The following is a 15,007-nucleotide window of genomic DNA, read 5'->3' as shown; positions in this document are numbered from 1 at the left end:
GTCTGGTGAGAGCATTCCTTTGGTTCCACAGCCTCAATATTCCCCGGATCTCTCGCTATGTGACTTTTCGCTGTTCCCTAAACCCAAGAAAGATATGAAAGAGTAGATATTTTAGGTCACAGACGACGTCAAACGGAAAGTGACATCATTAAAGAAAATGTCACAAGCATAGTTATCTGACTGTTTCGAAAAGTGGAAGTGACGATGGAGTAAGTGTGCTTTGTACCCAAGGAGAGAACATTTGAAGCTACTGACTTCATTCGTGTGTGAAAATTGGTCAAATAGACATATGAATCGTTTATTGTAAAAACACCACAACCAACATTTTTTACAAAATGCGTTTTTTTTTTTTGGATTTTGATTGCCAGCATGAATGCGCATCTTTTGATATAAAACCCCTATATCTAGCATGACTGTAACATGTAAAAAATTGGACAAGAAATATGCATTTATTGTAAAAACCCACAACTAGCATCACATATGATGTTTTTCAAATAAACTAGTCGAAGATGAATGAATTTTTTCTCTGCAATGAATAAAAAGGTAAAGTTCTTTGAAAAGAGTTCATTGACAGCATTGTACCGGCAGAAGTATTCACCATTCGAATTTCTGAGAAAAAAGTTTGTTTTGAAAATTTACTGTTTGAACTGCCAACAGAACTAGCTTATAACAGATCGAGGCTATAAATCAATGTTAAAAAATTGGGGACCTTAAGAAGATCTTGCAGTACATACCTGATGAAGTGAATCTACACAGAACTGTACACATGACCTCCACCAACAAAGATAGTAATGACAGTGGAAGCGAAGACTAAAAAGAAAAAAATAAATAAATAAATAAGTCCTGATAAGAAAAATGTCTGTTGCCGCAGAAAAAATTTTAATTTTTTAAGATGTTATATGCAGTTTTTTCCTAATTATAAAGTCTGTTCATACTTACTTTCATTCACTCTGATACTTGCTTAGTTTCAGTTTGTTTGTTGGAAAAACCCCATGACATCCTAATTAATTTAATTTTTTGGGGGACTTTATATGTATTATAACACACAATTAATGGTGAATAAACCTCATATTTTAGCAAATAATATGACTTGTTAAATAGAATTTGACAATTAAAATTGTGAAATAATGGTGAAAAATTAAGAAAATCGATTTAAAAATTTATTGTGGCTCTCTATTTAGACCGAGGTCAAAAAGCTAATTAATTTATGTTCCCATGACTATTTTCAAGCTTTTGAGCTAATATGAATTAAACATTTTGAAAATTGTGACGCAAGGAACCGTTTTAGTGACGTCAATATAAAATAAATTTAAAAAAATATCATTTCAAAACTATTAGCCCTAATGGCACCAAATTTTGTACAGATGGTAGTATTGCAGGCATGTTTATGTAGTTTAAAATTCATAAATTTTCGATGAAAATTGTGAAAGTTTTAAAACTCAGAGAAGTGTCCCCTTAATGAAACTAAACAGTTTTTATTGGTTTCCCAAACGTTTTGTTTTTGTTACTTGTGGGGTTTTAGAAATAAACGGTTAATATACAAGCATTATTTATTTATTTATTTATTTATTTATTTATTTATTTATTTATTTATTCATTCATTCATTTTCTCTAATTTCGGCTCCGCAGCCTTAGGTTTGTTGTACCTAGACTCACAACTCTACTGGACACACGCACACACTGCAGGACTCCCCCGTTTGCTCGGTCAGGATACCCGGGGGGCACTGCGAGACACCACACACGTGGAGAAGGGGCAGACAACCAGTCCCCGTGAAGAGGTCCAAATTAAATTCCCCCTGACTTGACGACCGGGAATCGAACCCTAACCACCTTGATCAGGAGTCTAGCACGCTACCACGAGGAGACCAAAGAGGCGGACTACAAGCGTTATACAAAAATGTTTTGATCAGTCTGTTAATATAATGAATCGTGTTAATTATTGTCTTGTCAGTCGAGTAGATTGAAGGCTACTGATCTATATAGAAATAAATTCACTTTGTACTAAAATATTTCAAGCTGATAACTCAGTCCCTGAATTTTTGCTTCCACATATAATGAGGATGAAAAAAGTGACATTTCACTGGAAGCTCTATACATTTATTATTATTATTATTATTATTATTATTATTATTATTATTATTATTATTATTATTATTATTATTAAAACATACTTATGGCTTTTAAGGAACCCGGGGGTTCAATGCCGCCCTCACATAACGCCGTGTCCTAAGTAAATGCGAGCACGAGCGATGCGGGCACTGCGTTAAAACACGCATCGCAAATATCTGCGAGGAAAAGCGAAGGTGTCCAATGTAACTGCATACGGCAGTTTTTAATGCAAAATATCGATTTTTAATGATCGACGTGGACGCATATGGAAAATACAATTATGCATGAATATTTCGTAACTCAGCTATTTATCAAAACATAAAAAATGACTCTTTACCTTTACGAAAAGTTGCGCAGGTACCTAACTTCGAAAAAAAAAAAACTTAATTTTTATTCATAGAAGTCAAAGCTTATCCTTTAAGAACATAGAGAAGAGTTCAAAAGATATAATGGCCTCATATTTTAGTTACCGTTATCACTTTGGAGAATGACTATAGAATGGAATGTTGTTGAAATCTATTGAAATTATTGTAGAAAATGCATTTCATATTGTAAAATAATTTTCCATAGCGCTGTAATTGACAAAGAATAGGATACTTCTACCAATATCTCGGAAGATAATGTGAAACAAGGATATCATAATTTCCAGCACTCGAAGGCAAACAATCGTACGTCGAGAGCAGCAGAAAATGTGCGAGACACCTTTTATCAATAATTTTAATTGGAAGTAATTTAATGTTTAAGTAATCTCATTATCACGGGTTTTGAAAACAATAAACATGGATTAAAACCAATATAATTACATATTTACTTATTTTAAACTTAATTGAATATCTCGTACTATCAGCTACAGAGTTCCATTCTTTGTCAATAGCTAAACGATCCTTGTACTGAGGGTTTCTTTTGTTCCACAATACATTTCTTGTTTATACTTCGGAAATTAACACTTCAAACGCTGTTGCTTGCCGGACGACATCTGCTGTGAAAATCAAACCGTTTTAAATTCCAAACAATGCGTGCGGTGCGGCTTCACAGCATCGTATGAATCGCAAGCGTCTCGTGTTCACGTTGGACAACTCCATTCGTTACACACAGATTGATTGTGAACGTCAACCGCAGTAAACGTATCGCACCGCACGCACCGCCTTGCCCGCCTTAACCTTGGACATGGCGTTAGCCCGCCATCGCATCGGCCCCTATCTAGTACAAGATTAATCCAGACTCTATCATCATATCCCACGTCTCTCAAATCCATTTTAATATTTATTATTATTATTATTATTATTATTATTATTATTATTATTATTATTATTATTATTTTATCAAGATATGGATCGACCAGTTTGTATTTGACTATTTGTTTCATGCGTCATTCTCCAATGGAGTGTAGGAATTTGTTGAATTATAGTAGGCCTATAATTATAATTATCGTATACAAATTATCACACATAACCAGCAGTTCTTTTCTCTGTTAAAACACATTAGTCATAAGGCGCATCACATTGCAGTGGCTTATAAAACAAACATAATAATAAAAATAATAATAATATGTATTTATTTATTTTATTTATTTACTTATTTATATATATTTATTTATTTACTTATTTATTTACTAGCCGTACCCGTGCGCTCCGCTGCACCCGTTACAAATAAATATAAAGTAATTACATAATTAAAATAGGACGTTTGATCCAGGGAACATTCGTGTTTGATAGAAGGACAAATCGTTTAATATGTTACTTAATTTAAATTGCATCCAAATAATTAAAATGCGATCATTTTGGTCCAGAGACATTCAATTGGTGCAATGACAATTACTTTAACCTGTTTCTTAATTTTTATTACATGCAACCATAGTTTAATGAAGATTGACATCATTTAGATTTAATGTGTATATTTTATATTACTTGTTATAGGTTTCCATTGAATTATGGTAATAACTTAATTTTAATCATTGTTTTCTACGCATTCAGTAAATGGCGCTTGGCCCACTATGGTTGTGAACCATTCAAATAACTTAAATTATATTATATTATATTATATTATATTATATTATATTATATTATATTATATTATATTATATTATATTATATTATATTATATTATATTATTATATATGAGAAGTTACTGTAATAACATTATAGCATTATGTCCATCTAGAGAAACTACACTTTCCAATGGTGAAATAATAATTAATTATACAAATCGGTTAATTTAGGTTCCGATATTACTTCATACAAACACAGAAACATTCTCTGTAGGCTATCTTTCATAACTTTCGATTGTTGCTGTCCAAGGCCCCTTATAGAGGAAGTCATTTGTTTTTTAATTCATTACACGGCCTTAGATGACTTATTATAATTTTAAAACTCATTTATCTCATTAAATATCCGTCCTATCAAAATTCTTCGAGGAATAAACCTTATCGCAAATTATTTTTAAAGAAACTTTTGTTATGTAACATTTTTCACAAAAATCAATAATAAGCGAGATATTTCGATTTATTTAATTCAGACCCCCTTATAACCCCCCCCTTTTAAATAATGTATTTTGAATGCCATATAGCGTAAAATCTAAGTTACAACGAACTTAATTTATATTCCAATTTTCATCGAAATTCGTTCAGCCATTATCGCGTGAAAAGGTAACAAACATACAGACAGACAGACAGACGTACGAACAAAAATTTAAAAAAAGCAATTTTCGGTTTCAGGGTGGTTAATTATATATGTTAGGACCAATTATTTTTGGAAAATCGAAAATTACCAGAAAAATTTCGGCTACAGATTTATTATTAGTATAGATTTATACTGGCAGAGTTGATGACAGATCGAGAGAGAATACAGAAATAATTAAAAGCGAAAAGCATTATTTGTTGCTTATTTATGAATGGTTTCACATAGGCCTAATTTGTTGTTTGTTTATGAATGATCTTCCTACAATAGTTCCAGTAGCTTCTTAGCCTAATATTAAGTCCAAAATTTTAACGTATTATTGCTAGATAATACAAATGAAATATTGATTTTTGTATTTGTATATACGAGGTATGTTGTGGCCAAGATTTCAAGGTCAGTTGCAGTTCGTAAGCTGACATCATCGTTCAGATAAGCCAATGCGGGCCGAAGGCCTGATACCATCATCTTGATTTATGTTGCGGCGTAACTGTTTGGTATCTAAATACCTTTCATATCTTGATTTAATAGCTGAACAACTTTTGGCAACGTTATTTCAACTTTTGAATTAAGGTAAAATAATAAGCTAGGTTATTGAATATTTTTTATATCTGACGGAATATGACGTCACAGAATATGAACAAATCCGACAATATTGTGTGTTTAGCTACACATACAAGTTCGGCATTGTTCAATTTGCATTGAAAACGAAGTGGATATCTAGTAAGATTGCGGGTTTGTTATTGCACTTAACTTATTTTTCGACGCAACATTTACTTACTTGTGTACCTAATTTAGTTTTTTTTTTATTTTATTGGGTTATTTTACGACGCTGTATCAACATCTAAGTTATTTAGCGTGAATGATATGAAGGTGATAATGCTGGTGAAATGAGTCCGGGGTCCAACACCGTAAGTTACCCAGCATTTGCTCGTGTTGGGTTGAGGGAAAACCTCGGAAAAAACCTCAACCAGGTAACTTGCCCCGACCGAGATTCGAACCCGGGCCACCTGGTTTCGCGACCAGACGCGCTGATTGTTACTCCACAGGTGTGGACCCTAATTTAGTAATTTAGGCCCAAGAATATATAACAAATTTATATTTAAATATCCTAATCTTGTCAATTCTAATAGTTCTAGTATTAAATTAAAACAGTTATATATGGATTTTATAAAAAAAATTAAAAATTGTAAATTTAAATTTATATATTCTTAATGCATAGTAGGCATAAGACAAATTGTATTATATACTTCTTAATTTCAATTCAGGAATCCGTCCCTGAGCACGAGTTCTACCTTTTCAGGGGTGAAATAAAGTTTTTCTGTTCATATTATATTTTATGTTACAATTATTAGCAAAATAAATACATAAAATAAATTGATTAATGTTGTATGTATATACCCAGTATTATATTTGTGAAATAGTCTAAATCTAAATTTTTATAAGTCCGAAATTATCTATTACCTGTTTTAGATGTTATGTAATAGCTCAAGTAGTGTTCAACTGTACAGAATAACAACCTCATTAATCCAAAGAAATTCGAAGAATGAGAACCCAGAAACAATACAATATAATGTGTCTTGAAACTTTTAACTTGCTTTCCTGTAGAAACAGTAAAACGTGACTTTTTCCCTTGTACTCTTCAATTTGTGTTCTATGAAATGCCATTTAAGTGCTTGTAACACTTGGAACCAGACATTGAACTTGGATCCACTTCTTTGAAGTGATGTAATGTCGTAGCTTCCGCATCACTTACGTAACTGGCAACGAGGTGGGTGTCGTTTTCATAACGTACAATTTACGCACTTCCATACTTGTGGAGTGCTGACAGACTCGCTATCTGACCGTTGTAGTCTTACGTAATATAAAACTGTACTTCATCGAATATGAAATAGCGGAGTAATTTTTTAAGTGGAGAATAATAATCGCTGTTGTAAAGATGCGGAGATAATGCTGACGAAATTCTCACACGTTTTACAAATACGTATCAGTTCAGTCCTTTGTCATGTTACGAGTATATTCCTTTTGTAGTTTGTTTTAAATTGTCATCAAAATAGTCCACCGCTGTGAAGTAACGGTTAGCATGCCTGACCGTGAAACGAACGGTCCCGGGTTCAAATCCCGGTTGGGATATGTTACCTAGTTGAGGTTTTGTACTGAATATTCCCTCAACCCATTAAGAGCAAATACTGGGTAACTTTCGGTGCTAGACCCTGGACTCATTTCGCCGGTATTATCATCTTCATCTTAGAGTTAGATAGCCATGGAAGTTATAAAATAACCGTTGAATTAAAAAACCATCAAAATAAGTGTACAGAAAATTACCTAAAACTAGGGCATCTCGACTTTCTAAGCATTTTTAAAATATGCCCTCTTGCCAATTTCTTACATTGACTTTTCACAAAAGTGTAATTTCATATAACTGCATCTTCTGCTTGTAGATATGTTACCAAATTTCGACCCATTAATTCAGGAATTTTTGTACCCTGAAACAGAAGGGTTGCAAAAAATATCAGATACATTTTCCAATAATGCGATAATTAATTCTGTTACCTGTGATCATCATACATCTTCTTTTATGATATGAGCTATCAGATTTCGCATTTTAAAAAACAAGTCAGTCTACAAGTGATTTTGTCGTATTTACTTGAATGAACAAGTGATGGTTAAGGGGAGAGAAATCATGCCTTACTCCTCTACTCTGCTTGTGTGTTAAGAAGATGATTCGCGAATGAAAAAATACTGACTACTGTTATATTATATCTAGATCTCGGAATTTTAGGTGCTGAAAGTTAATATTCTTTCTCGCTATAGTTTACAAATACAGAAACCACGCCCCTACTTCTTTGAAATGTCATTCTTGTCATTCAGTATTTTTCTTTTGGTACCGTTAAAGGTCTTTAATCCTTTTAACCACACTTACAAATTAGCACAAGGTTCACAAGATCCATTGCCCATTCCTTATGACTCTGTTGTCTATTATTACATATCTGACTATTGTGAACTAGGCTTAAAACTCTCTTCACTCTATTCATCTACATTCAGTGTCATTCTTAACTTTTAGCACCTAAAATTCCGAGCTCTAATTATATCTCTGATTCTCTGCAACGTAACATTCTACGGTGAGGGGGAAGAAAGATAGTAAAATGTAGTACTAATCTGTGATAAAAAGTACCTCACACTCTACCTCACACTCACAATCAGGCAAGTATTGCAATAAACGCAAGCAAATATTATCCTTTGTTTTGAATTTTTTAGTATTCTGATTCCCATGACCGAAATAAGCCACTTGAAACTCAACGGTCATTCATCACCAGAATACAACATCTGTAACGTTTTGCCGTCACTGTGCTGTTGCACCGTCTTATTGAATAGTGCTTTGTTATCAATGGCAGAGGAATTAATTGGAGGTAACGTGCATCACAGTCGAATTTTTCAGCACAAGTAAAACCTGATTCTTCGAAAACGAACTCTTCTAAACCTTAGTAACCCAACAAATTTAACAGCCGACAGAACTCAGTCTAGTTCTCAGAGCTCGAAATTAACCCCTGAACTAGGGATTTGCTTAAAAATAGTCCTTCCTTGGCCTTACCTTCCAAAAATGTGTGATCGCATGCCAATATTCATACTTCGCCCACAGTTGTATTTAAAATGCGTATACCTATACAGTACGATTTATTTATGTATTGTTTTTTTTTTTTTCAGATAATAAACTATGCTTGTGCTTGGGTTCGATGCCGGGTGGTTGGCATGCTGTGCCTGCAGTGCTGTTCTCCTGTACCTGTATCTGACATGGACACATGGATACTGGCGCAAGAGACGTGTACCGTATATAAAACCCAGACTCCTGTTCGGTAATATCAAAGATGTGTATCTCGGCAAGAAGACTCTTGGGGAACTGTATCAAGACTTGTACAGGTAAGAAATAATACTTGTTTAGCCAAAGTCTTTTCATGTCATCAGAAATTACTGAAAGTTTGTTTGTTGAGTTCAATTTAGAAACTCAAATTATATATATTGATTATGACAACGCACTTGGCATGGTAATCATCATCGTCACTTCGAGGTTTAGGCAATTGCCCGTTCCGACTTCATAATTCATCAGCCCAACGTTTTCTAGGTCTCCCGACGTCACGCCTTCCTCTTGCTTAATAATTTCTTGCTAACAATGGATATCTCTCCTTACTCATTACATTCATGTGTTTAATCCACTTTTGTCTATAATTCGTGACTTTATCCAATAAATGCTGTACTTTTAATTCTTCTCTCATATCCTCATTCCTAATTCTATGAACTTTTGTACACCCTTTAACTTGTCTGAGAAACCTCATCTCCGCCGTCTGTATTCTGTCTTTCTGTTTTTTCGTTGGCGCCCAAGTTGCACATCCATACAATATTGTGGGAATCGCCATAACTTTATACATTTTTACTTTTGTTTCTTTTTTAATTTTATTTTTGAACGTTCTCTGTATTGTTCCACATACCGTCTGAAATTTATTTATTTTAGAATCAATGACTGTTTCCATATTGTAACTAAAATCACAGCCCAAATATTTGAAACTAGACACCTGTTCTATACTTCGATTTTCTAAAATTATTTGGATCTCACTGGATGTTTTCCTCTAAATGTCATTGTCTTTGTTTTTCTTATCTATATCTTTAGATCATATAATTTATATATTTTATTTAATTCATGTAAAGATTTCTGTAAGTCATCTTCATTCTTCTGTATTATGATTAAATCATCAGCACAATAAATTATGAAGAATTTAAAAAGCAGAGAATACTCCAATCAGCTAATTAATTCTGTAAGATGCTTATACGTACTGGACTACTACAGTCAGAATACATACAGAGAAATCATACATACAGTAGGAAATCTAAAGGCCGAAATCAGTAGTTGTGTTACACAAGGGTGTTCTCTATCATACGCGCGTTTTAATATTTATTTGAGAGAAGTCATTTAAATGGCAGAAAATTTTAAATGATAAATTTATAATAGGTTAAGATATAATATTAAAATTAACTTATTTTTATTTGCAGATGACAAAATTATAATACAAACACAGAAAATCAATTACAGACTGCAGTATATGAACTGTGGCTAATTTCAAAAGATTAAAATCTAAGCATACCTATTAGTAAAACCAAAACTTTGACATTCCATAGATCTTTTAAAAAACAAAGAAAATAGCTATTGATTAAAAAGTAATGGCACAAGTCAGGACTTTTGAATACAGGGGTACTATAAATGTTTCATCGCCCTTCAAAATACTGTATTTTCCAAAGTATTATATACATATAATAATAGTTGTATACATGAATCGGAAACTCTACAAGTTTTCATCACATACACAAAAATGTAATGTGTGCATTTCATTGGTCACACGACACACATCTGAGTTCGGACCACACGTTTTTTGACATTCCCCTGTCAATAGTCTTCGTAGCAGCGGTGATGCGTTCTCTGAGCTCTATCAATAGGAAGGGTCGCGGGAAAACGTCATCAGTATGCTGCGTTTGAATCTGTAATATACACAGACAAATCTGTAGTGGTCGGGAAAAGTGACAAGAGTCAGTTTCCACAAACCTTTTTTGATAACTTGACAACTTACGGAACATCTGTTCGCTTGGAAAAAAATACATAGGTATTCCTCCCGTTACAATAATTCATACAGAAAAAAATCAAATCGACATAAACCAGTGTAAGTTGTCAATAAATTATCAAAAAAGGTTTGTGAAAACTGACTTATGTCACTTCTCCCAAGCACTGCAGAAATGGCCACGCGGAACACATTCATGAATTAACGCACTTTTTTAGTTTCATAATTCCAATTTGTATCCAACTTTATTTACTTATTAAATAAACAAAATTTGAAAAGAAAAGAAATAAGTACGGTACCGGTATTTAAAAGTGTAATATATGAAACTTAATTATAAAATATTGTCATTTATAATGTATATAGTTACCTCAATAATGAATACAACGAAGTTAATAACTTAAGTTGGGTCTTGCAGCTAGTGCTAAATAGACGACTGTGATCACCTGATAGCAGACAGATACTAGGAAATTTTGTGTTTCTTCTGGAATTAATGATGTTTTGGTTAGTCGTTTTCAGTTATTTATAATTAATTTTGTTATTTATTTTACTTTTCCTTCTCCATTGTTTTCTTTTTTTCCATTATAATTATTTACCTGCCATTTACTTAAAAAAACAACAATTTTTTGGTAAGCTTTATCTTCTAGGCAGCCTTTACTTGAAGGAAACTGAATAAAATTTGGCAATATTTTTCTTAACCCTTAAACTGGCAAAACTTCATTTCTCACACTAGTTTATTAAACCTTGTCTGACTGTAAAGAAAACAACATCGCAATGTCCATATTTTATATATGATGTACAATATTATAGTATTATGAAATTTTAATTTTCCTGCCATTTTTTTTATTGTTCTATTAAAATAATAGTGTACAGCCTATTAACCTGTTGTATCCTATAGGATACTTTGTCAATTTAAGGGTTAAATAAATATCTTGCCTTAAAATGAAGTCAGGCACTAGCTGGGTCAGTAGAAGACGGATGAAGGATATTATACTAGTATTCCCAACCATTCGGTACAGTACAATAATAATCACTTGTTAAACTTGTAGGGCCCTAGTCATAGACATTGCGGGCTTTTGGTGGATGATCAGCGAACTAACGTTTTTCGTATTCATAAACCAGTGTTAGCGATATGATATGATATGATATGATATGATATGATATGATATGATATGATATGATATGATATGATATGATATGATATGATATGATATGATATGATATGATATGAATCCTGTTTAGCACGCTCGTAGCGCGGGCTAGCGAAATGTCTATGAATAGCACCCGTAGTCTCTTGTTAAGTCTTAAATTCAGTACATCAACGTAAACAGCACTTCAGATTAAGTTTCAATCCATAAACACTTAAAATCTAACAAAAACAACTGAAATGTAAAGTGTAAGTGTATGATGTCCACTTCATGTGACCAATTTTTTTTATTTTCTTTGTTAGTCGTCTTTCATGGTCGCCGTCTGTTTTTCTTTTCCGTGATAGAACATATTCTTCTTGCACTTTATTGAATTATTTTAGTTTTATTAATACCCTTCAGTTGTAGTTTTTACAATATCTTTCCCTAATTTAAAACTTTCCTCATGAATTTTCTGAAATATTTCTTTGCATTAACATACTTCATCCAGGATGCAGACGATTCAATTAGGCCACCGGAAGATAATCTTCTAATTCAGGATGGCATACTAGGCTATAAGAATATATTTTTCAATCTAGTAAATGTGGGTGCCTAGATCAGTAAGATGATGATAGTAGTAGTAGTAGTAGTAGTAGTAGTAATAATAATAATAATAATAATAATAATAATAATAGATATAGATTCATTTTCCGGGCTGAGTCTATATCTATAGACTCCGGCCGTGAAAGCCTACACTGCAAGAATAATAATAATAATAATAATAATAATAATAATAATAATAATAATATTATTATTATTATTATTATAGTTTATTTTAACTGGCAGAGTTAAGGCCATTCGGCCTTCTCTTCCACTCAACCAGTATGGTAGAAAATTTCTACATTCCTATGAATATAACATAATTAATACAATGCAATACAATTCAATACTGCAATACAACAATATAATACATAATTAATATAATACAATGACAATTATTTTTATCTTCATAACAACAATAAAATAATTATGTAATAATAATAATAATATTAATAGTAATAATAGTCATACCTAAATTAAATTAGATTATTAAACTCGATCACAATTATAACTTCAAATTGACTTCGCCCGTAAGAAATCGTTTAGCCTTTTCTTGAAACTGGTTATTGTCTGGCAGCCCCTAAACTTCTGAGGTAGAGAATTCAATTCAAGAGGGACTGAGACAGTAAAAGAGGATGAATAGTGGAATGCTCTGTGGGCAGGAATTGCTAGGATTTGGCTCTCCTGTGACCTGGTGTTTAGATTGTGATTGGAGGATAAGTAGTTAAACCGGGAATGAAGATAATTTGGAATAGAAGTGTGGAGAACTCGATAAGATGCCGTTGGATAACAGAATGTAACATTCAAATGTTAACACACTATAATAATGATGATGATAATAATAATGATGATAATAATAATAATAGTAATAATAAGTATTATTATTATAAAAATAATAATAATAATAATAATAATAATAATAATAATAATAATAATAATAATAATAAACTGTCAGTAAAAATTTAAGCTAAGAAAATATTCTTTCTACGTCACAAGACGTTACAGGGACACAAATATAATAACAATATACAGATTAACAATGTTTACATTTTACACAATGCAGTATATACAAAATACAGATCAAAATTTAATACAATATAACATAGATTGATAAATTAAAATAATATTAACGCAAAAGTATGTATGAAAATGCAACTTGCTCAGTATTAGAATCAGATCACAATGTAACTTGGTGTTTTACATAAAGAACATTGACGATGGATTGTACTATGATTCAAAGTCTGTGCGTACCTGCTTACAATTCTACCCTCACACTTCTTTGTTCTAAATTCTAGTACGTTAAGACAGATGCCATTGAAGTAAAATTCTACAGTGTGTTCCAACAAGACCGCCATATTTAATAATGTGAATAAATGCAACGAAAACAGATAACAAAGCAGATAGCAATACCGCCAACCCAACAATAACAAGACATTGTTGGGACATTGCGTCGTTGTCTTATTGATTTGGCGGCACTGTTATCTATTCTGTTATCTGTTTTGTTGCATTTATTCACATTATTAAATCCGGCATTCTTGTTGGAACACTCTTTATTATCGATATAAGCTTAATATGAACGTTGATACTTCTTTAGCAGCTCGGCTGACTTTTCAGATTGTATAATTAATAGAAAATTATATGATTTTCTTCGATAATCTACAATGTATTGATTCAGTTGTTTTCAAAATAATTCAATAAATCAGTACTTTTAATAATGAAACTAATATCACAGTCTAGTATATACAGTCACGAAGCTCAATATGTAATAAATATGTATCCACAGATAGTTGCTAACCACTAGGATCGCTACTATCGCCTCATTACAGACAATACGAAATAGTACCTGCACAGTCTATTGTTCCTAGCAACCTCATCAACTCAAGCTCCGTGACTGTATATACTAGACTGTACTAATATATTAATTTTGATACTCACACAGTGAAGGTCACAGGCCTGAAACATATTTTTCCTGCTAATGCTGTGCATATAAATCATTTCATTCAATAGGGAAGTAAGAAGGAAGCGAAGAGAATTCCATTGTTAATTTTATTGTTGAATACGTCTGCATTATTTGTTTTTTTTTTTTTATTTTTGTTTCAGAGAATTGGATGGAAAACAGTTAGGAGGAATATTTAAATTCCGACAGCCGATGCTATTGTTGCGAGATCCACAGCTAATAGAATCTGTGATCGTGACACATTTCGATTGCTTTCACGACAATGACTTCGAAGTTGACGTCGAAACGTACCCTCTGATCGGAAGGAACCTTTTATATCTGAAAGGACAAATGTAAGTGAAAGCTCAATAATACGTATAATAATGAAATTTATGTCATGTATTTTATAATTATTAAGTTATTATATTATAATTATAATTATTACTCGGATCTCCGTTAGTCGAACGGCTGTAGAGTCAGAATTCCCTAATGGTATCCCGGGTTCTAATCCCGGTTTATGCAAATAATATTTTTTCTGGACAACGACGCTGGTAGGTGGTAGGTGGTAGGCTCGGCATTCTACCATTGCTCCATTTGGTTAATGGACGTAAAAGTTGGGAACCGCTATTGGGAAACAAATTCAGGACTACACCGACATATAGAATACGTCTCAGAGTTTCGGGAATGAAACAACAGTTGTGTTGGTTCAAATGTTTTTTTTTTCTGTACACAAATGAAGAATATGATTCTATGGCAAGAGAAGTAATTGATTAAGGGCTCGCAATATTTTTCTCTTCATATGAAGTGACATTCCGAAATTAGTCCCACCTCAAAAATTTTCACGATGGTTTACTCAAAGTACACTCATGGAAAGAAAAACTGGCCGCTTTAGCAACGTCTTCATAGAGGCCATGCTGTACAGCTGTACCGAAATTTTTCATAATACTATCTTAATGATTTCCCTTA

At 32.5% G+C, this 15,007-nt stretch overlaps 1 protein-coding gene across 4 annotated transcripts in view; it reads left to right on the top strand.

The window, feature by feature from the left end:
- Positions 1-15,007, top strand: part of LOC138703427 (cytochrome P450 6j1-like) — a 65,804-nt gene that overhangs the window by 17,369 nt on the left and 33,428 nt on the right. For all 4 annotated transcript variants that reach the window (XM_069831279.1, XM_069831277.1, XM_069831280.1 and 1 more), the window contains exons 2-3: positions 8,487-8,699; positions 14,206-14,394. In XM_069831279.1, the coding sequence (XP_069687380.1) occupies positions 8,497-8,699; positions 14,206-14,394 (392 nt within the window). In that variant the 5' untranslated portion in view covers positions 8,487-8,496. The remainder of the gene's footprint in view (positions 1-8,486; positions 8,700-14,205; positions 14,395-15,007) is intronic.

This window comes from Periplaneta americana, chromosome 7 (assembly GCF_040183065.1).
Source record: "Periplaneta americana isolate PAMFEO1 chromosome 7, P.americana_PAMFEO1_priV1, whole genome shotgun sequence".
Taxonomy (NCBI): Eukaryota; Metazoa; Arthropoda; class Insecta; order Blattodea; family Blattidae; genus Periplaneta; species Periplaneta americana.
Note: the sequence above shows the minus strand (reverse complement) of the source record. Positions and strands in the feature narration are given on the sequence as shown.